The following is a 21,652-nucleotide window of genomic DNA, read 5'->3' as shown; positions in this document are numbered from 1 at the left end:
TGATAATGAAAACAAACAGACTTTTCTTAGACGATCAAACCAATGAAATACTCTAAGCTGAGAGCAACACCAAAATGAATTCCTGTTTGGTCTCGAACTTGCAATTCATAGAAGTAGCCATAATAGAATATATTTTTAGAAATCTTGTTGCTACTATATGTAGGGGGATAATCTAAAGAATAAAGAAATACCCTTCAAGATTTAGTCAATCTGATAATTTAGGCCCCTCCCACAGCACCCTGGGGGACACATAATTCCAAATGATGATTGGCCTTGGTCCAAAGAAGGCATGTACCAAATCTCATGGAATCTGCTTCAATGGATTTAGGGGAAGAATTCGAAAATGTTAATTATTTACAGACACAAGATGGACAACGCACGATGATGGATAAAATTAAAAGGCTATTAGAATTGGTCACTTGATTTTGTTGTAGTTGACCTAAAAACCAATGAAAAAATTAAGACAGTAGAACACAGATACATGTGATTAAAGAAAAACAAAATCATAAGACGTATACAGAAGATTTTATTGATTTAACGCCGACCTTTCTTTGATCTGGCTGACGGGTCAGGAAAGCTGAGTGGAAGGTTCAGTGAGGCTGAGACAGTAAACTGTTCCCCTGCGGTTTTCTTGGTGGACAAAGTACAACCCAAGGCGCGGAAGTGGTTCTGCATCCTGGAAGAAAGAGTGACACAAAAACTGTGGTTTTCTCTCATACACTTTGGATATTGTAAATGAACATATTTTAGTAAAAATTATATTTTATCACTTTTCACTGAAGATTTTTTAAAGTAAATCATAAGGGGAATAATTCATGTACATGTACCACATGGTACCACATGGTACCTAATAACGTTTGTGCGGGACTAGCATCTTCAGTGGTATTGTGATGCAATTATATATAACTATTTGTAATCTTTGCGCTGAACTGACGTAAGTGCAGGATATCATCTTTTGATGTCATTCCATCACCAATAGAAACAATAGTCCTGCCCAAACGTTATTTGGTATCATGTGGTATGTAAATTATTCCCCTAGCTCTAACTATATTTTCAGTACCTCATTGTGACATAAATCTTCACTAAATTCATCACTATGTAAAAATAAATTTGTTTGAAAATTTGATTGAGCCAAAATTACGCTTACAGTAGGTAAAATTGTAGTCAGTGTTTGTAATCCCTCTCCTCACACAGCTACATGATATGGTAAGTTTAAGACAAGTTTTTCCACCCAACAATCCATTGTAGATATAGTTTGTTTTCATCTCTATTTTGAATAAATGTGATTTATAGGGACGTTTGATGGACAGTTCTGCATTAAGACAATACTTGGGGCCGCTGTTGCGGAGTGATTAAGATGTCAAGGCACAGTGCCACAAGCCCTCCACCTCAGGGTCACAAGTTTGAATCCCATGAATTTTTTTCCAGGTACTCTTTCCTCTACCCCTAAAACCTGGCACATCCTTAAATGACCCTGGCTTTAAATAGAATATCAAACTACATAATAACATCAAATAATGTTAAAGGCCCACTACCTTTTCAAAAACAAAAAATAACAGGTTTCTTCAAAACAATATTAACATCTTCATGGTATAAGTTGAGTTACAACACCAAACAATGCAAGTTTCCCTGCGTAGTCATGTTAACAGTGAAGACTTATTTTGCTGTTTTTCTATCCGACGTAGTGATGGTCAACTAACGTGTGGTAATTTCAATGACAGTGGAAAAACATGATATGAAAATTAACACTGAATTTATTTAAATTAAATTATTCAGAAGGTGATGATGAATAGCATTATTACTTATAACTTTTCATACTCTACAAAATTATCAATCTCGTTTTACATGCTCATTTTAAAAAATCAAAAGCCATTTCGGAAAGGAAGAGAACCTTTAAATTACTTGATACTAAGCTTACCTGATGAGGGAAAGTTTTAAATCCTTAATTAAATCGGTGACATCCACTTTGAACTCGTCTATAATAAGACATAACACCAGGATGTAAGATATTGTTTTGTCCTTCAGTCGGGCTGGCCTGTACCTGCAACACAGGTTAGGTTTAACCTTGGTTGAAAAATGAAAAAAATAAACTGAAGTCCTATTCGGAAGTAAGATGTGTAAAAAAGTGTCCGCTGAAAGTGACTACCGGTATTAAACTTGGCTGAGCTCTTAAGGCATTTAACTTCGATACTTACTTTTAAGAAAATCCGTTTACATTTGTTACAATTATTGCACAGGGTAATGGCAGAAAATGACATTTTTTGTTCATCAAAGGGCCATAACTCCACTACATAATGTCGGCCAAACGTGCCAATCAAACTTGGTCAAGCCCTTAAGGCATTTGACTTTGTTACCATGTTTAATGAAAATCGGTTAATATCTATCAGATTTATTGCAGGGAAATTGCAACAAATGACTTTTTTTTTTATTAAAGATGCTCCATCGCCGACAAATAGTATTTTTTGACTATAAAAAACAGGAGCACACGATTTAGTATTTTTCTTCAGTTACAAAAATTACTTACTTTACACCATTACCACCTTTGAAAAGTTTGAGCTTCTAATTCTTCGTCAAGTTAAAAATATGAAAAATAATTAATTGCATCCCAAAAAAATTCTGACGCACTATATCCTTTTATGGAATGAAGTACTGATTGCGCATGCATCAAAGGCAAAATGAAAATGTATGTATCATTTTTGTGTTAATTAGACATACATACACACGATTGAACACCAATTATTGTTCAAATAATGAATATCATTCATGCTCTGTCGGCGATGGAGCATCTTTAAATCAAAGGGCCATAACTCTGCTAAATAAAGTCTGTCGCAAGTGGCGATCAAACTTGGCTTAAGACATTTAACTTTGTTTCAAACTTGACTAAAGACGTTTAACTTTTTTTAAAAGTTCGAAGAAAATCAATTAATATTTATTACAGTTATTGTACGGAAGTGGCAGAAAATGACTTTTTTTTTATTAAATCAAAGGGCCATAACTCTGCTAATTAAGATCTGCCAAAAGTGGCGATCGAATTTGGCTAAGCCCTTAAGGCATTTAACTTTGTTACCAAGTTTTAACAATATTAGTTTTAACATTTGTAGGCTATTACACAGAAACCGCAGAAAAATGACATTTGTTGTAAATTAAAGGGCCAGAACTCTGATAAATAACATCTGCTGAAAGAGTTGATAGAACCTGGCCAGTCACATAAGGCATTCAACATTCAGGGATCAATCTAGGTTTGGGGGGAAACTACCCTTTTTTCAAAATAGGGGAAAAGTTTGGTGAAATATAGGGGAATGTGAATCTTCTTATTTTGGTCCAAAATTGTATTCATTTTGACGATAAAGGACTGTAAAACAACTTATTTTAGCTTTAGATTTAGTAAAGCAAGATTTTAAGCTCAAAATTTGAGTTTATCATAAAAAATGCAGTAGCTGCATGTTAAATATGAAGAAATTTGCAAACAAAAGTCTAGAAAATTTAATGAAAAATAAGTCACAGGGGAAATTCTGATACAAAAACAGTGATTTTTTAGCTTCAAATGGGGAATTTTTAAATCTTCAGGGGAATTTTAGGCCAGAGGGCAATTCATTCCTTGACGGGAAATTTACCCATAAACGGTAATAAATCTGAGATAGATGGATCCCTGACATTGTTACCAAGTTTGAAGAAAATTGGTTAATATTTATTACAGTTATTGTATGGAAGTGGCAGAAACTGACTTTTTTAATTTTAAGCAAAGGGCCATAACTCGGCTAAATAAGATCCGTTGAAAGTCACGATCGAACTTGGCCGAGTCCTTAAGGCATTTAATCTTGTTCTTAAGGTTGAAGAAAATCGGTTAACATTTGTTACACTTGTTGCACGGAAATGGCAGAAAATGATGTTTTTAGTAATTCAAAGGACCACAACTGCGCTAAATAGGGTCCATCGACAGTCGCGATCAAACTTGGCCGAGCCCTTAAGGCATTTCTATCATAAGATTGCACGATTGTGTTACAGTACTAGTGTATCGACTCACTGTAGTAGATTACATCGCTACATGTTACAGGTGAAGTGCCTATGTAACACGCATTGTGATTGGCTGAGTTGATCTAAAAATAGAAGAGAAAAACGTGTGTGCACAGTACATAAAGCTGGGTTTTTTAGCCTGCCATGCTTGGTCTCATTTTCTTCCGATATAATTTAACAACTTCTTCACTGACCTTTGTTGGTGTCATGATAGACCGAACACGTGGAAGCAGAGAACCATGTTGTTCCTCGCACAACTTTGCGATGTTTCCGACAGGTGGATTTACAAACGTCGGCCGCTTTAGATATATTTCCATAGGACACCCCATGCCATCATTGTACATTTTCACTACCCTTTCGCGTACTTTTAGATCGGTTCGTGGCTTTGACATGTCGACATATGATCGGTTGAGGACTGCTTCTAATTTTGGCTGTGATCGGTTGAACCGCTTCTAATTTTGGCGCAATTTTAGCGAGAGATTAAAATAGTAACGTAACGTTACACATGTGCAAACACACATGTATCTTACCGGTAACTTATAATATGCACGCGTTGGCAGCTTGGCGATCGACGATTTTTAGTACTTCCACACTTTTTTATTCAGTATAATGTTCAAATTCAGAGTTAAATTGACATTTTAAATATACCTTACCATAATTATGAAACTGAACAGTTGTTTTAGCAGATACTTTCTTCTTGACCTTCATATTTATTCATTAACGGTACCAGTATTATCATGTTTAAATCAATATTATGTATTCTTCTACAGCTAGTATAACCTGATTGTGTGTTATCTCTTTCCATGTTTGATTTTTTTTCAATCATCTTATTTATATATTTACAACAGCTATTTCAGGAAAATCTGTCGGTCAAGTTCGTCACATGTGCTAGGTGTACTACGGAAAAAACCACCCAACAGTCATGTATATTACAGCGCGAATTCTATATATCAGCGTTATTTATTTTTATAGCGTAATACTTCTATTTTACAAATATTAATTTTTCAGATGTTTATCTATGAACATTTGTAATTGTTTCGACGTACTTACAACGTCCCGATTGCACAAATAGGTTGCATTGTGTAACGTTTATTTATATACACACTTCAGCCAATCACAATGCGTGTGTACGCGATCAAACTTGGCCGAGCCCTTAAGGCATTTAACCTTGTCACTAAGTTTGAAGAAAACCGGTTTACAGTTGTTACAGTTATTGCACGGAAACAAAGTGTGACAGATAGACGGACGGACAGACATATAGACAGACAGACAGACAGACGGACAAACCCAAATTAATATCCCCTGTTTCGGAGAAAGCAGGGATAATAACTGCCAATACGGTAAAACCCATGTAAGGCTGTATTTCCCTCGCCTATGGATACACCTACACAAAATTTATAAAGTATTATAATTGAAGCAAAATGGAAAAAGGTAGGTCACAGTGACCTAATTCTGGTATGAGACAGATATAGATTTACATGTAGTGTTTAAGCCAAGAAAATTATTGAATTTATGGGAGTTGAAAAAGATGATATATGGGAAATACATTAAAGTCAGCTATCATTGTATTGACAGTGTTACCAAAGGGACTTGTAATGTGTAACCATGGGCACTTGTAATGTGTTACTTGTGAATTTTTACCACAGGGACTTGTAATTGGTTAGAACAAGGACTTGTAAAGGGTTACCACGGGTACTTGTAATGGGTTAGTACAAGGACTTGTAATGGGTTACCACAGGGAATTGTTATGGGTAACCACAGGGACTTGTAACGTGTTACCACAGGAACTTATAATGTGTTACCACAGGGACTTGTAATGTGTTACCACAGGGACTTGTAATGTATTACCACAGGGACTTGTAATGGGTTAGTACAAGGACTTGTAATGGGTTAATACAAGGACTTATAATGGGTTACCTCAGGGACTTGTAATGGGTTACCTCAGGGAATTGTTATGAGTAACCACAAGGACTTACCACAGTTACTACAGTAATGGGTTACCACAGGGACTTGTAATGTGTTACCACAGTAATGGGTTACCACAGGGACTTATAATGTGTTATCACAGGGACTTGTAATGTATTACCACAGGGACTTGTAATGTGTTACCACAGGGACTTGTAATGGGTTACCACAGGGACTTACAATGGGTTACCACAGGGACTTGTAATGGGTTACCAAGGGGACTTGTAATGTGTTACCACAGGGAATTATAATGAGTTACCACAGGGACTTGTAATGGGTTACCACAGGGACTTACAATGGGTTACCACAGGGACTTGTAATGGGTTACCAAGGGGACTTGTAATGTGTTACCACAGGGAATTATAATGGGTTACCACAGGGACTTGACAGGGATTTGTAATGGGTTACCAATGGAACTTGAAATGTGTTACCACAGGGACTTGTAATGTGTTACCTTCTAGATCGCCCTTCTGTGTCCAATTTCATAGTGAATCTATTCAGCAGCTGGGTTCTCACGACTCCAGGCCACTCTTCTGGTAACGGTGCTGTAACACCAAGTTAGAACCACAAACATCAGCACAAGAACAGTGGATGATGGATGGAAGGACAGAAGGACGGACGAAGGATGAAAAGTGATTTGAATAATAACAAATAAACATAACAAATTGTATTTAACTCCCCTAGCTGAATTATTGAATATTAAAGACAAAAATCAGTTGTGTACAAATTTGAATTCAGAACATATACATGTAAGTTGATATCAGTCAAAAGTTTGAATATATTCCCTATGAAAGAAGTCTGTTCTGTCAATTGATCGATGGATGGACACTGTAGACACATTGGTTTCAGACCATCAGACCAGTACAATAGACAGACATAACATTCAGAAAAATATTTCAGAGTGAATCAGATACTACCTTTCTGTGTTAAGACTCGGACGTTGATACTGTTAAATGTGATCAGGTAGTGAAGGTACAGCAGGCATTTAGACTTCTCCCATCGTTCTGTTTCTGACAACGGCAAGCTCATCAGATGATTTGTAATGTATAAAGGATACCTACAACAAAAATAGTATCAAATAATTCTCCAGGCTAATAAACATTGCCTATCCAATTTAAAACACTCTTCCTACACACGAGATCCCTGTCAAAATAAAAGAGAAATCTTTTCTACGATTTTTTTTTTTTTTTTTTTTTTTATACTAATTTCATTGAAACATTTGATAACAAGGGGGATTCATTCATAAAATCTGATAACTTTGTCATAGATGACTGTTTTAAAATTTTGATTTCCATCATTCACAAAATGATATGGTTACAACTAAGCATCAAGAAAAATTTGAAATTGAAGTTTGGAAAATATGCTGTCAATACTTCTGATCCTGCGAATACTTCTTAAGCAATAGCATTCACAATCCAATGGAACTAATTCATGTACCACGTGATACCCTTTAATGTTTGTGTGGGACTAACTAGTATCTCCAGTGGCCAGTGGTAATGGAACATAACTCATTGTAATCTTCCCGCTGAAATGACATTAGCGTGGGATATCATCGTTTTGATGTCTTTTCATCACCAATAGAAACAATAGTCCCACACAAACGTTATCAGGTATCACGTGGTATGTGAATTATTTCCATTGTGCTATTATACCAATCCCCCTACAGAAAATTTCACTTCCAATAGAATTTCCACTTGAAATTCCAGTGACACAACAATTTCCATCGGAAATCCCATAATTCCACTGGGAAAAAAAATTCCAGTGAAATTTGGTATTCCAGTGAAATTTGGTATTCAAGTGAAATTTTCTGTAGGGCACATACATTTTCAATAACAGTGAAGAATGTTGGCATATATTACTGTACAATTTCTCTTAAAATCCCAGTTTTAATTGTCTACATACTCATTCTGTTCCTTCCACTGGCTGATTTGCTCGAACGTAGAATTATAGAACACACTTGCTGGAGTAGTTAAAGCTTCCATCTCCCTCTCGCTAATGACTGAAATGAGAAGGTAATTATACATTTAAACAATTCAAACCAAGCCACTTCTACGAGTCCAAAAAGGCCTATAACATTCATCTGCCTGTCATCTCATATATTCTTTCATACCTACGGGTGTAATACTGGCTGGTCTAGGGCAATACACTCATGTCGCCTGAGGCTGTATTGCATGGCTACCCATGCAATTAAGCCTCTTGTCGTCATGGCATCAACAAAATTTCTATTTCCTCGGCAAAATTTTAACTTTTTTTTTTCCACACACTTGACTGGTTTTACTATAAAAGTTACAAACAACGGAATTCTTATTGAAAATATCACTTAAGTTTTCATGAAAAATTGACTTTCAGCCTTAGATTTCTTAGAATTTATTTCAAAATAGCCGGATATTATAGTTGTAAAATTGCAATAAAATGTTGAGTTATGAAAGAAAAATACTCTTTCATAAGTGGATATGAAGGATAGGGATATTCTACCCTCGGGATCACAAAATGTTGCAAAACCCTCGGCAAGCCTCTGGTTTTACTACATGTTGTGACCCTCGGGTAGAATATCCCTATCCTTCATATAAATATCCACATATGAAAGAGACCTATATTACATCATGCAACACTAACTCATTCAAAACAAGCATAGTAGTACTCACAACTCACAAAGAGATCCAATCATTGAAAATCAATCAAACGTTCTCTGTTTCCCCCTTACTTTGCATTTAAAAGTATTTATTCTTCCTTACTTTTCTTTTAAAACTTTTTATTCTTCCATATTTTTTTCATTAGCAGGGTTTTTTTTTTTTAATCTTCCTTACTTTTTCATTTATTTTCTTAAATCTTTCTTACTTTTCTATTAGAAACTTTTTCTTAAAATGAACAATGATTTAGCTTCAATTTGGTCAAAACTCAATATCCCTTCAGTACTTTCTGGGGTATATGGGCAATGAACATAATTGTCCAAATTCGTTATGGTTGTCTATCAACCATAATTTCTTTTGATAACTCCCAAAATACAATACATATTTTTACAACTAGGGACCTACTTTAAGGAACCAACACATACAATTTGAGACAGATCCTTTCAGTACTTTGTGAAAAATAGCGGTAACAATAATTCTTTACAAAAGGACACTGGGACCGTTGGAAGGATAGACAGACAATGGTCCAAAGACGAAAATTAATTTGGATAGCTTACTATATGATGATGGTGGGCTAACATTCCACATTCCTGTTTTCCAATCTTTGGCCCCATAACGTTTTTAAAGAATCAATTTAGTACCTATCAGAAGCTTTAATTGTCAATATCAAAAATGTGACTGGTACCACAAGTCAAGGATCCTTTAGAGGGATCTATATATGAAATTTTAAGAATTTATGTATTTAGTTAGGGATATCTGCTAGTTTATAAATCACTGCTGATTGCGATATCAGTATTAATTTAGAAATCATTATTGATTTAGATATCAGTGAGGATTTAGATATCAGTGATACACGGTATACTTACTGTCATGTAGACCATACACATCCTCTGGTGAGCTGGCCTCTTTGTTACATGGTGGGATACTACTGTCTGTCTGATCTTCAGCTAAACAAAAGTGTGTAGATAGAATAGTACAGATATAAAGAATATTTATCAAAGGTTCATTATCTCAACAAGATCATCTGACTTACACGTATGGTTTGAGCCCCTTTTAGACCCCCAAAACCATCTTTTTTTAAACTAAAGGTTAAGAAATGAAGTTGTCATAGCTAAAATATTTAGTATATCTCCAAATTGATTGTAAAGGAAGTTTCTAATTTTGCTGCTTTTGATGTCATGTTAACCATCTGAAATATACATTTGGAAATTTTGCCAATTTTTTTCCTACATATATATGCATATTTTTTGTCTAAGAAACAATAGAGCGCAAACTTTAACAAACTTAGAATTTAATGAAAATAAGTACCGGTAGACGTTTCAGATACATCTTTAAGGAATATCAAGTTTTCTCAAGAATGCCCTAGGTTTTCTTGATGAAAAACTTGGCAAAAAATTGACAAAAATTGACAAAATTTCAATAGTGACAACATCATATATCAAGTCTGCTTAATTTGAAATATATTTTACTGCATCTCATATATGGTTACTTTAAATTACTTTTAATAATTAAAGTCCAGTGTCTGTCCAAGACTTATACAGAGATTTTAGGGTATTAGTTTATATTTTCTTTGCCCACATTACTACCTACCTTGTGCCCTTGATATGTGTGATAGTTGTGTAATGGCTTGAGTTGCTGCAGAGTCCATGATAGTCTCAATAGATTTCGCTGCAGATTTGCTCCTCAAGCGATTCTCCATGGCTTTTTGTTTCTTCTTACTACCAAATGCTTCCGTGAGATAATCATTCTGAAGCAGGAAAATTAAAATTTGCACGAAATTCTCAGAAATTGACTTTCTGATCCCAAACTTCATTGCAGTCTGTAATGTTATACATTAGACAATTATGACAAAATATTTTAGTAACTGAATTTTCAAATGATAAGTGAGAAATAGAAGTGGAAACTTTTCCAAAAAGGTTGCCTGATGACATCCTGATATCTGATCAGCCACAAGATATGTTTTATGCATAACTAGAGACTATGGAGAACCCACAGACATATATGAATTAAGATCCCTTCAGTACATTCTGAGAAGTAGCAATAGCAAGAATCAGAGAAGGACTTAAGCAGGGATAGAGAGGTGACCAATGCACAGGCGAAAGGATATTTGATTACAGTTTAGTTAACCATCTGATTATCAAGCGATTAAAATGTTTCTATTTGTTTCAATTAACAAGAGGCCCATGGGCCTTAACGGTCACCTGTGTTCAGATACAGAATGAAACAAAGACATGCATATAAACACTATATATTTGCCCATCAGGCCCTTGAAGTCAGTCAGTGATTTTATAAATTTGACTTTTTAATCTATGAAGATTATTTGGTTCCATCAAATCTGTGAAATCAGAAGAAAGATTTTTGAAATAATATCCATTTTGACCCCTTTTGGCCCCACCCCTCTGGCCCCTGGGGGTCGGCCAGGACCAATATGGATATGATGTGAAAATGCTATCTCAGACTAATAATTCTAACCCAGTTTGACTAATTTCCTATGAAAAATAGGCAAATAATGTTCATAAATGTGTTTTTCCTATATAAACTAAAGTAAACTTGACCCCCTCCCCAGAGGGAAACATGGGACCCCAGGGCCATGAAATTCACAATTTTTGTAAAGGACTTTAAGACCTTTCAATCTATGCAGAGTATTTGATTCTACCAGTTCCAGAATTTCAGAAGAAGATTTTTGAAGTTTTAGCCTATTTGACCCGTTTTGGCCCCGCCCCTAAGGCCCCTTGGGATCAGTCATAGAAAATTTGGTAATAAGATTCAATGGTCATCACATAGGGATAATTCTGACTACAATTGACTAATTTCCTATTATAATGACTAAATAATGCTCAAAAATGTGTTTTCCCTATATAAACTACAGTAAACTTACCCCCCTCCCCAGGGGGAAACCTGAGACCCAAGGGTCATATAATTCACAATTTTCATAAAACACCTTAAGACCTGCCTTTTTTATGACGAGTATTTGATTCTACCATTTCCAGTATTTAAGAAGAAGATTTTTAAAGTTTTAGCCTATTTGCCCCTTTTGGCCCCGCCCCTGTGCCCTGAGGGGGTTGACCAGGACCAATATAGATATAATATTTAAATGTTATCTCAGGCTAATAATTCTAAACAAGTTTGACTCATTTCCTATGAAAATTGAGCAAAAAATGCTCATAAATGTGTTTTCCCTATATAAACTATAGTAAACTTGACCCCCTCCCCAGGGGGAAAACGTGATGGGTCATATAATTCACAATTTTCATAAAACACCTTAAGACCTGTCCATCTAAGAAGAGTATTTGGTTCTACCATTTCCAGTATTTAAGAAGAAATTTTTTAAAGTTTTAGCCTATTTGCCCCTTTTGGCCCCGCCCCTCTGCCCGAGGGGGTTGACCAGGACCAATATAGATATGATATTAAAATGTTATCTCAGGCTAATAATTCTAAACAAGTTCGACTCATTTCCTATGAAAATTGAGCAAAAAATGCTCATAAATGTGTTTTCCCTATATAAACTATAGTAAACTTGACCCCCTCCCCAGGGGGAAACGTGAGACCCCAGGGTCATATAATTCACAATTTTTGTAAAGGACCTCAAGACCTTTCCATCTATGAGTATGTGATTCTACCATTTCCAGGATTTCAGAAGAAGATTTTTGTAGTTATAGCCTATTTGACCCCTTTTGACCCCACCCCTAAGGCCCCTGGGGGTCAGTTATGGAAAATTGGTTAATAGGATTCAATGGCCATCTCATACAGATAATTCTGACAATATTTGACTCATTTCCTATTACAAATGATCAAATAATACTCAAAAATGTGTTTTCCCTATATAAACTATAGTAAACTTAACCCCCTCCCCAGGGGGAAACCTGAGACCCCAGGGTCATATAATTCACAATTTTTGTAAAGGACCTCAAGACCTTTCCATCTACGAAGAGTATGTGATTCTACCATTTCCAGGATTTCAGAAGAAGATTTTTGAAGTTATAGCCTATTTGACCCCTTTTGACACCGCCCCTAAGGCCACTGGGGGTCAGTTATGGAAAATTGGTTAATAGGATTCAATGGCCATCTCATACGGATTAATTCTGACAATATTTGACTCATTTCCTATTACAAATGATCAAATAATACTCAAAAATGTGTTTTCCCTATATAAACTATAGTAAACTTAACCCCCTCCCCAGGGGGAAACCTGAGACCCCAGGGTCATATAATTCACAATTTTTGTAAAGGACCTCAAGACCTTTCCATCTACGAAGAGTATGTGATTCTACCATTTCCAGGATTTCAGAAGAAGATTTTTGAAGTTATAGCCTATTTGACCCCTTTTGACGCCGCCCCTAAGGCCACTGGGGGTCAGTTATGGAAAATTGGTTAATAGGATTCAATGGCCATCTCATACGGATAATTCTGACAATATTTGACTCATTTCCTATTACAAATGATCAAATAATACTCAAAAATGTGTTTTCCCTATATAAACTATAGTAAACTTAACCCCCTCCCCAGGGGGAAACCTGAGACCCCAGGGTCATATAATTCACAATTTTTGTAAAGGACCTTAGGACCTTTCTATCTATGAAGAGTATTTAATTCCATCACATCTGTGAGTGGAGAAGAAGATTTTTGAAATTTTAGTCAATTTTACCCCTTTTAGCCCCTCCCATAGCTCCCTGGGGGGTGGGGACCATATAATTCACAATTTTGATTGGCCTTATGCCTTAGAAGGTTTGTGCAAAATTTCATTGAAATTGCTTCAGCAGTTTTGGAGAAGAAGTTGAAAATGTAAATTGTTTACGGACATACGACGCACGACGGACGACGGACGACGGACGACGCACGACGGACGACGGACGACGACGGACAAAAGGCGATTAGAATAGGTCACTTGAGACTTCGTCTCAGGTGACCTAAAAATCTCATTCTGTAATAAATCTTAATTTTGTGGAGACTATTTTGCTGCAATAATTTTTTTCTATTTTTAATCTCCCATGAAATCACGAAATGTAATCATGCACGAATAGAAGCTCACAATAAATCATTCCTTTAAACTAAGTTGACCCCTGAATGAATTTTAAAAACAAAACCCATTTTTGAGATGGTTGAAATTGTTCACCGACCAAAGGACAGAGGAAAAGCCTTTGCAGAATGCCGACAAGAGATCTTTATAAGGGAAAAAGATTCTGTTTACTTAATTCATTAAATGTTTTCATTGTTTTGTTAGTATCATATTAGACCCTATAAGAGCTTTGGGTGCTTAAAACAGTGTTAGAAAATAAGGGTGGCTGAATAGAACCAAATTTGGACTAGCTTTTCATAAAATTATTGAAAAAAAAAAGAAAAAAGTCATAAATCAGTTTGGAAAATGAAATCAATTAAGCAAACTTACGGTTTTCATATTCTCAGTATGTGTATACATTTAAGTTTAGGTCAGTGAAACTGAGGCCTTAATAAGTAGCAGGGGCGCTTATAGGGATGGGGGGGGGGGGGGGGGCACTTATTTGGTCGAATACCGTATATTGTATTAAAAATACAAACAGGACTACAAACCTTTTCCAGATAGCTTTTTGATGCGTCGTCCTTCTGGCTCTCCTCTTCATCACCTGTATAGAGAATATAATTTTAACAATTAACTCATTTACTCCGGAAAGTAAATAATGGACTTTTCTTGTCTTTGATCTCACAATTTGCATGTGTATGTTTTGTAAAGTAGTTTCAAATATACCTAAAATACTATACATGGAGGAATGTCCACACAACAAATCCTTTGAGTAATTAATGCAAATTTCCCATGTTTACAGGTATTTGAAAACAAACTTTTAAAACTCCATTTTTGGAGCCCAAAATGATTTAAAATCATTTAGTACATACTGATTTGAATGAACTTTCTTAATTTCTCTTATTGAGCTCTGTCCCTCCCACCCAAGCAGGGAATCAGACTCTACGTTTAAACAAGTTCCCTTTATTTAAAATATCCTTCCCCTTTGGAATGTTTCTGAACAAAGGTTTGAATCCATTCAGTGCTTTAAGACTTGAGCAAAAAGTTGACAGAAGTCATGTGATGGAATTGAATGCGAATTATGGTATAAGATCACCGCATAATTTTGGCTCATTAATCTGTGGGTTTGCTTATTCATTGACAGTACAGATTAGGGTAGGTTATGCACCCAGTATATATGGATACACTTACCTTGTATTTTTGGTAACATGCTGAAGATCTGAGTGTCACATATCGTCATTTTCCCACGATCTCTAATTCCCACAAAGTACCTGATAGAACAATGTAACATTCAGTATCATTCACTGGGTGTAAATACACCTTAAAACAGTCATACTAATTAAAGCCATAGTCTGAGCCCACCAAACTTTATTGCTTTGATAGAAACCAAAAAGCAAATATTGGAATTTTCCAATGTACAGGCTATCTAAGGAGTGATTATCTAGTAAACAAGAGGCCCATGGGCCTTAAAGATCATCTGCTATTTTATACAGATTGGTTACATCATTTACTAGCCAACTGATGTCTTTTGTTCACAAAGTAGGAACATAGATCTAATAGGTCTACATACAAAGTTTCATCAAGTTTGGTGCATATTTACTCAAGGTTCAATAATTATTATTGCAAAGGGCAATAACTCCGTAATTAAATTAGAGTCAAATCAAGCTGATTTTAGAACTCATCCAAGATATTTCCAATGTTAGTCAACATACAAAGTTTCATTATGCTCATTTCATATTTACTCCAGTTATCGTGTTCACAAAGTCCAATAATAATTATAAGTGCAAAGGGCAATAACTCTGTAAGTAAGTGTTGAATCGCATTGATTTACGAACTCGTCCAAGATCTTTCAAATATTAGTCTACATATAAAGTTTCATTAAGCTCATTTCATATTTACTCAAGTTATCATGTTCAGAAGGGCAAATAACAATTATTAGTGCAAGAGGCAATAACTTATGTTGAATCATGCTGATTTTTGAACTCGTCCGAGATCTTTCCAATGCTAGTCTACATACAAAGTTTCCTCAAGCTCAGTTTATACTAACTCCAGTTATCGTGTTCACAAGATCAAATAACAATTATTAGTGCAAAGGGCAATAACTCTGTAAATAACTGTCAAATCGCGCTGATTTTCTATTTCATCCAACATCTTTCCAATTCTAATTTACAAATGTTTCATTAAGCTCGGTGCGTATTAACTAACATTATCGTGTTTACAAGGTTCAATAATTATTATTGCAAAGGGCAATAACTCCGTAATTAAGTTAGAGTCTAATCACACTGATTTTCGAACTCATCCAAGATCTTTCCAATATTAGTCTACATACAAAATTTCATTAAGCTCAGTCTATAATAATAATTATTTGTGCAAATGGCAATAACTTTGTATATTACAGTTGAATTGACCTGATTTTCCAACTCTTCCGAGATCTTTCCAATCTTAGTCTACATACAAAGTTTCATTAAGCTCAGTTTATATTTACTCCAGTTATCACGTTCACAAGGTCCAGTAATATTTATTAGTGCAAAGGGCAATAACTCTGTAAATAAGTGTTGAATCGCATTGATTTACGAACTCGTCCAAGATCTTTCAAATATTAGTCTACATATAAAGTTTCATTAAGCTCATTTCATATTTACTCAAGTTATCATGTTCAGAAGGGCAAATAACAATTATTAGTGCAAGAGGCAATAACTTATGTTGAATCATGCTGATTTTTGAACTCGTCCGAGATCTTTCCAATGCTAGTCTACATACAAAGTTTCCTCAAGCTCAGTTTATACTAACTCCAGTTATCGTGTTCACAAGGTCAAATAACAATTATTAGAGCAAAGTGCAATAACTTTGTAAATTACTTACGAATCACACTGATTTTCAAACTCATCCAAGATCGTTCCAATGTTAGTCTACATCCAAGCTTCAGTTCATACTTACTCAAGTTATCGTGTTCACTAGTCCCAATAATATTTATTAGTGCAAAGGGCAATAACTCAGTAAACTACTGTCGAATCACACTGATTTTCGAACTCGTCTGAGATCTATCTATAGCTAGTCAACATCAAAAGTTTCACCAAGCTTGATTTATATCAACTCCAGTTATCGCGTTCACAAGGTCCAATCATAATTATTAGAGCAAAGGGCAATAACTCCATAAATTACTGTCGAATCAGGCTGATTTTCGAAATTGTCCGAGATCTTTCCATTATTAATCTACATACAAAGTTTCATTAAGCTCTGTTGATACGACGGTCGAAGGAAGACCCACGTCGACGACAAAAGACTATCGCAATAGGTCACCATGACCTATGGTCAGGTGACCTAATTACCGATATACATAATACTTACTTGCAGAAATGTTGTGATCTATCTGCAGACACACCAAAGTTCTGGCCAGTGTATGCCATTTGTTCTGTCTCCACTACCTGAAGCAAAATACAAAGATCTATATAAGCTCTGTTCCCAATCACCTGTGATGTTCCTGACCAATTTTGTACCAAATCTTTTTAAAACTCATCATCATCATCATCATCAATCATCATCATCATCATCATCATCATCATCATCATCAACACCATTGTTGTTAAATTAAGAAAGATCAGAAAGTCATATCCCCCATCTTAAGTGGTAATTAAAAGAACTACAAATCTGGTCAATCCTTGATAGATTCCAAGTAACAACATAGAAAAACAAGATGCCCAGATGACCTGTATTGTTCACCTGGCTTTTTAGTAATTATCACAAAAGCTCTAACAATTAAAAAGAGCAAAATTGAGCCCACGCTTATAACGCTCAGAAAATAAGTGGTTTATTTTGAAAATAGCCAAATTGACCCTTTGGCCCCGCCCCTAACACCCAGGGGGTCACCCTCATTATTTGTACAATTTTAATTCCCCCACTCGTAAGGGTGCTACCGAACAACATGAGTGTTATCCAATGCTTAGATTCAGAGTAAAAGTTGTTTATATGAAAACAGACAAATTGACCCTTTTGGCCCACCCCTCAGGCCCCCCGGGGGGTCAGTGAGCCCAACTATTTGTATAATTTCAAATTCTCACCCCTTAAGGATGCTATAAAAGCAATATGAAAGCTATCCAATGCTTGGTTTAGAGAAGAAGTTGTTTAAATGGAAATCTTTTACATTGACCCTTTTGACCCCGTCCGTAAGGCCACCGAGGGGTGAGCCCCACCATATGTACAATTTTAAATCCTCACCTCATAAGGATGCTACAAATGCAATATGAAAGCTATCCAATGCTTAGTTTCAGAGAAGAAATGGTTTATTTTGGAAATAGCCAAATTGTCCCTTTTGGCCCCGCCCCTCAGGGGTGAGCCCCACTATTTGTGCAATTTACAAATACAAGTACAAATACAATAAGCGTCACACAGTTGTAAAACAACGTTAAATCCATGGGAAGGGTATTCATACAACTTAAACTCCATCTCCAGAAAATGGGGGGGAGCACATATATGTGTGGGCGGAGCACATATAGGTGTGTGTGTCTGGGGGGGGGGGGGGGTGTGGGGGGAACATATAGGTGTGGGGGGGGGGGGGGGGAGTACATATAGGTGCGTGGGGGGGGGGGGGGAGAGGAGCACATATAGGTGCGTGTGGGGGATCACATGTGGGGGGGAGCACATATAGGTGTGTGGGGGGAGTACATATAGGTGTGTGGGGGAGCACATATAGGTGTGTGGGGGGAGTACATATAGGTGTGTGGGGGGAGCACATATAGGTGTGTGGGGGGAGTACATATAGGTGTGTGGGGGAGTACATATAGGTGTGTGGGGGGAGCACATATAGGTGTGTGGGGGGAGCACATATAGGTGTGTGGGGGGAGTACATATAGGTGTGTGGGGGGAGCACATATAGGTGTGTGGGGGGAGTACATATAGGTGTGTGTGTGGGGGGAGTACATATAGGTGTGTGGGGGGAGTACATATAGGTGCGTGTGGGGGGAGCACATATAGGTGTGTGGGGGGAGTACATATAGGTGCGTGTGGGGGGAGCACATATAGGTTGGGGGGGGGGGGGGGGGGAGTACATATAGGTGTGTGTGGGGGGGGGGGGGGGGGAACATATAGGTGTGTGGGGGGAGTACATATAGGTGTGTGGGGGGGGGGGAGAGGAGCACATATAGGTGTGTCGTGGGGGGATCACATGTGGGGGGAGCACATATAGGTGTGTGGGGGGAGCACATATAGGTGTGTGGGGGAGTACATATAGGTGTGTGGGGGGGGGAGTACATATAGGTGTGTGGGGGGGGGGAGTACATATAGGTGTGTGGGGGGGGGAGTACATATAGGTGTGTGGGGGGAGTACATATAGGTGTGTGGGGGGAGTACATATAGGTGTGTGGGGGGAGTACATATAGGTGTGTGGGGGGAGCACATATAGGTGTGTGGGGGGCGAGTACATATAGGTGTGTGTGGGGGGAGTACATATAGGTGTGTGGGGGGAGCACATATAGGTGTGTGGGGGGAGCACATATAGGTGTGTGGGGGAGTACATATAGGTGTGTGGGGGAGCACATATAGGTGTGTGGGGGGAGTACATATAGGTGTGTGGGGGGAGTACATATAGGTGCGTGTGGGGGGAGCACATATAGGTGTGTGGGGGGAGTACATATAGGTGTGTGGGGGGGGAGTACATATAGGTGTGTGGGGGGAGCACATATAGGTGTGTGGGGGGAGTACATATAGGTGTGTGTGGGGAGTACATATAGGTGTGTGGGGGGAGTACATATAGGTGTGTGGGGGGAGCACATATAGGTGTGGTGGGGGGAGCACATATAGGTGTGTGGGGGGGTGAGCACATATAGGTGTGTGGGGGGGAGCACATATAGGTGTGTGGGGGGAGTACATATAGGTGGGGGGGGCACTATGAAATACAGCGAATATGGTATGTAAATGCACCTCTCACCAGGTCAGCAGATAGGACAGGAAGACTAATGGGGTTTCAACAAAGCTGTTAAATCTTGTTTTTTTTAAACTTGTTAAGTTTGTTTTTTAAATTAAAAATGCACACCTACCAGGAGCTGTTTCTTTCTTTTGCCACCTGGACCTCTTTGTGATGATGTCAAGTGACAGACTGACAGCTTGTCACATCTTTTACTATCAATCTTGCCATTTGTGAAGTTTGCTGAAACAAAACATATCTGTTTATATTTTAATTTAAACAAAATATGACTTGATTTCTCAAAGCTGCACTCTTCTGGGGCTTCATTTTCAGTTTGGCCTGGATCAAAGACCTTTTTTCACTTAAAATACGACTTGGTTTTTCAAGTCTATGTTCTTCTGGATCAAAGACTTTTTTCAATATTTGTAGCAATTTGTCATTTGAAAATCTGTTAAATGAATTTCAAGTCAATTTTCAAAAACAAATTTGGTAGCAATTCATTCACTCTTAAGAATGATATACCCCCGGTAATGCAATAGGCCAGGTTGGACATAACCTTGCTTTCATTTCAAATATTTAAATAAAAAAAAAGGATTTCATGATTTTAAGATTGCCTTACAACTGATTTAAGACTCTAAGAACTATTGATTTCTGTTGTCTCGCTTTGTCAAGACAATCTATATCACAGTCTGTGCTCTATTACATCAACTAAAGTATGTTGTATGTACATAGTATATAATTATGTAGCCATAATGGAACATTTAATTATTCCAAATGCCATGATTGACTTGAGATTTTACCTGTGCAGATAGTACATGTACCTGTGCTAAGCTCTATTTGTAATAGAGCACATACTTTTATATTTATCACTGCCTTCACTAGCTACAGTAATAGTGTTAAATAGGGATCTAACTCAGGATACTGGTCTGATGCTCAACTGATTGAGCTAATAAAGAGAAGTAGTTTGTTTTAGCCGAAAGGTATGTCGCTAGTTTTCACTTTATCTCGAGTTACAATACATTTGTATTAGTGTATATGAATGATGTCATCTAAATTATAAGTTCATTCATCACTTCGGATACATATAACCTGGATATCTTTAACGACTGTCCATGTCGCTGGCTTAGAATCTTATATTTTTATATTATCCTGTTTCAATATTTATATATATTTATATCGTTTAACTATGCACACTCCTGACATGTCAATATAAGCAGTATGATGATTATTAATCCAACAATGTTAGACGTATAGCACGATGAGACACTTTTGAAACATTACATTGTGTCGGAACTCAGCAAAATAACGTCAAATAAATAACGGTTGACCAGTCGACTTTTATGTTATGGGAGTAGGTGATTATGGACATAAATTAGTAGAAGCAGAAGAATTGATTACTCAATAGTGGTAATCCGGTAATTACCAGATTAATTACTGTAGTACACAAATGCAAGACTGTTATCATATTTTTTTTTTTGTACTCCATATGATACATCCATTTGTACATGTTAGTGTACTACAACTATAATGATTATGTTAAGGAAAGACCCACAGGGCCTCGTTGATATATGATGATATATTTATATAGGTCCTACATTTAGCCATTAGCAGGTGTAATGTTGATGTAATCGATTACCTAATTTATATGGATATCACTGGTATCACTAACCGACATGTGTAACATGTACGTTCATGTCAATGTGAGATCAAGGTACATAATCAATTACCTAATACAAGAGACTTCCTTTCAGCTGGCACTTCGAGAGTCACATCAGTCATTGTCTTCAAACGAAAGTATAATTTAACAACTAGATAACTTTTAGTATATTTTGGAAATAATTTGGATCACATACTGAACCAACGACACGTGCGAGTGAACTTCCGGAAGTTATTATGAAGCATGTAATATTAAAGCCGTACTAGAAATGTCCGCATATATACACACGTATTTAAATTAATATTGATTTCTGCCCTAATGATTTGTTTCAATTTGTTCAAAATCACCGAAGTAATAATTAACAAGATATAAAAATAGTTTGTCCGTCAAATGAAGATGTATTGTTTTATTTTAACACACAGTGGCTCTGCTCGATTTGTTAATAGGATTTGTATACGCCTGTGAATATTCATTATTCAATATTTTAAAAC

The 21,652-nt window shown here is 36.7% G+C and overlaps 1 protein-coding gene and 1 long non-coding RNA gene across 2 annotated transcripts; one reads left to right on the top strand and one right to left on the bottom strand.

The window, feature by feature from the left end:
* Positions 1 to 510: 510 nt before the first annotated feature.
* On the bottom strand, positions 511 to 21,542 carry LOC138328100 (DNA-directed RNA polymerase I subunit RPA49-like). Its single transcript, XM_069274723.1, has 12 exons — positions 21,232 to 21,542; positions 19,638 to 19,747; positions 16,954 to 17,030; positions 14,797 to 14,876; positions 14,157 to 14,209; positions 10,200 to 10,356; positions 9,476 to 9,556; positions 7,882 to 7,978; positions 6,897 to 7,036; positions 6,434 to 6,524; positions 1,919 to 2,041; positions 511 to 676 (listed from the first exon to the last, which is right to left on the bottom strand). The coding sequence occupies exons 1-12, from the start codon at positions 21,281 to 21,283 to the stop codon at positions 535 to 537; spliced, it is 1,203 nt and encodes a 400-aa protein (XP_069130824.1). The 5' UTR covers positions 21,284 to 21,542; the 3' UTR covers positions 511 to 534.
* Positions 19,041 to 19,627, top strand: LOC138328102 (uncharacterized). The gene is made up of 3 exons (XR_011209163.1): positions 19,041 to 19,143; positions 19,263 to 19,285; positions 19,428 to 19,627. It is a non-coding gene; the product is annotated as an uncharacterized lncRNA (long non-coding RNA).
* Positions 21,543 to 21,652: the final 110 nt, after the last annotated feature.

This window comes from Argopecten irradians, chromosome 7 (assembly GCF_041381155.1).
Source record: "Argopecten irradians isolate NY chromosome 7, Ai_NY, whole genome shotgun sequence".
Taxonomy (NCBI): domain Eukaryota; kingdom Metazoa; phylum Mollusca; class Bivalvia; order Pectinida; family Pectinidae; genus Argopecten; species Argopecten irradians.
The sequence above is the reverse complement of the archived record's forward strand: the minus strand, read 5'-3'. Positions and strand labels throughout refer to the sequence as shown.

Excerpts from the sequence above, each read along its gene's own strand:
- LOC138328100 (XM_069274723.1), bottom strand. The coding sequence starts at position 21,283 with ATGACTGATGTGACTCTCGAAGTGCCAGCTGAAAGGAAGTCTCTTGTA. Across the intron at positions 19,748-21,231 it reads AAGGAAGTCTCTTGTATTAG|CAAACTTCACAAATGGCAAG; the intron begins GTAATTGATTAT and ends GTTTTGTTTCAG. Across the intron at positions 14,877-16,953 it reads AGATCACAACATTTCTGCAA|GTACTTTGTGGGAATTAGAG; the intron begins GTAAGTATTATG and ends TTGTTCTATCAG.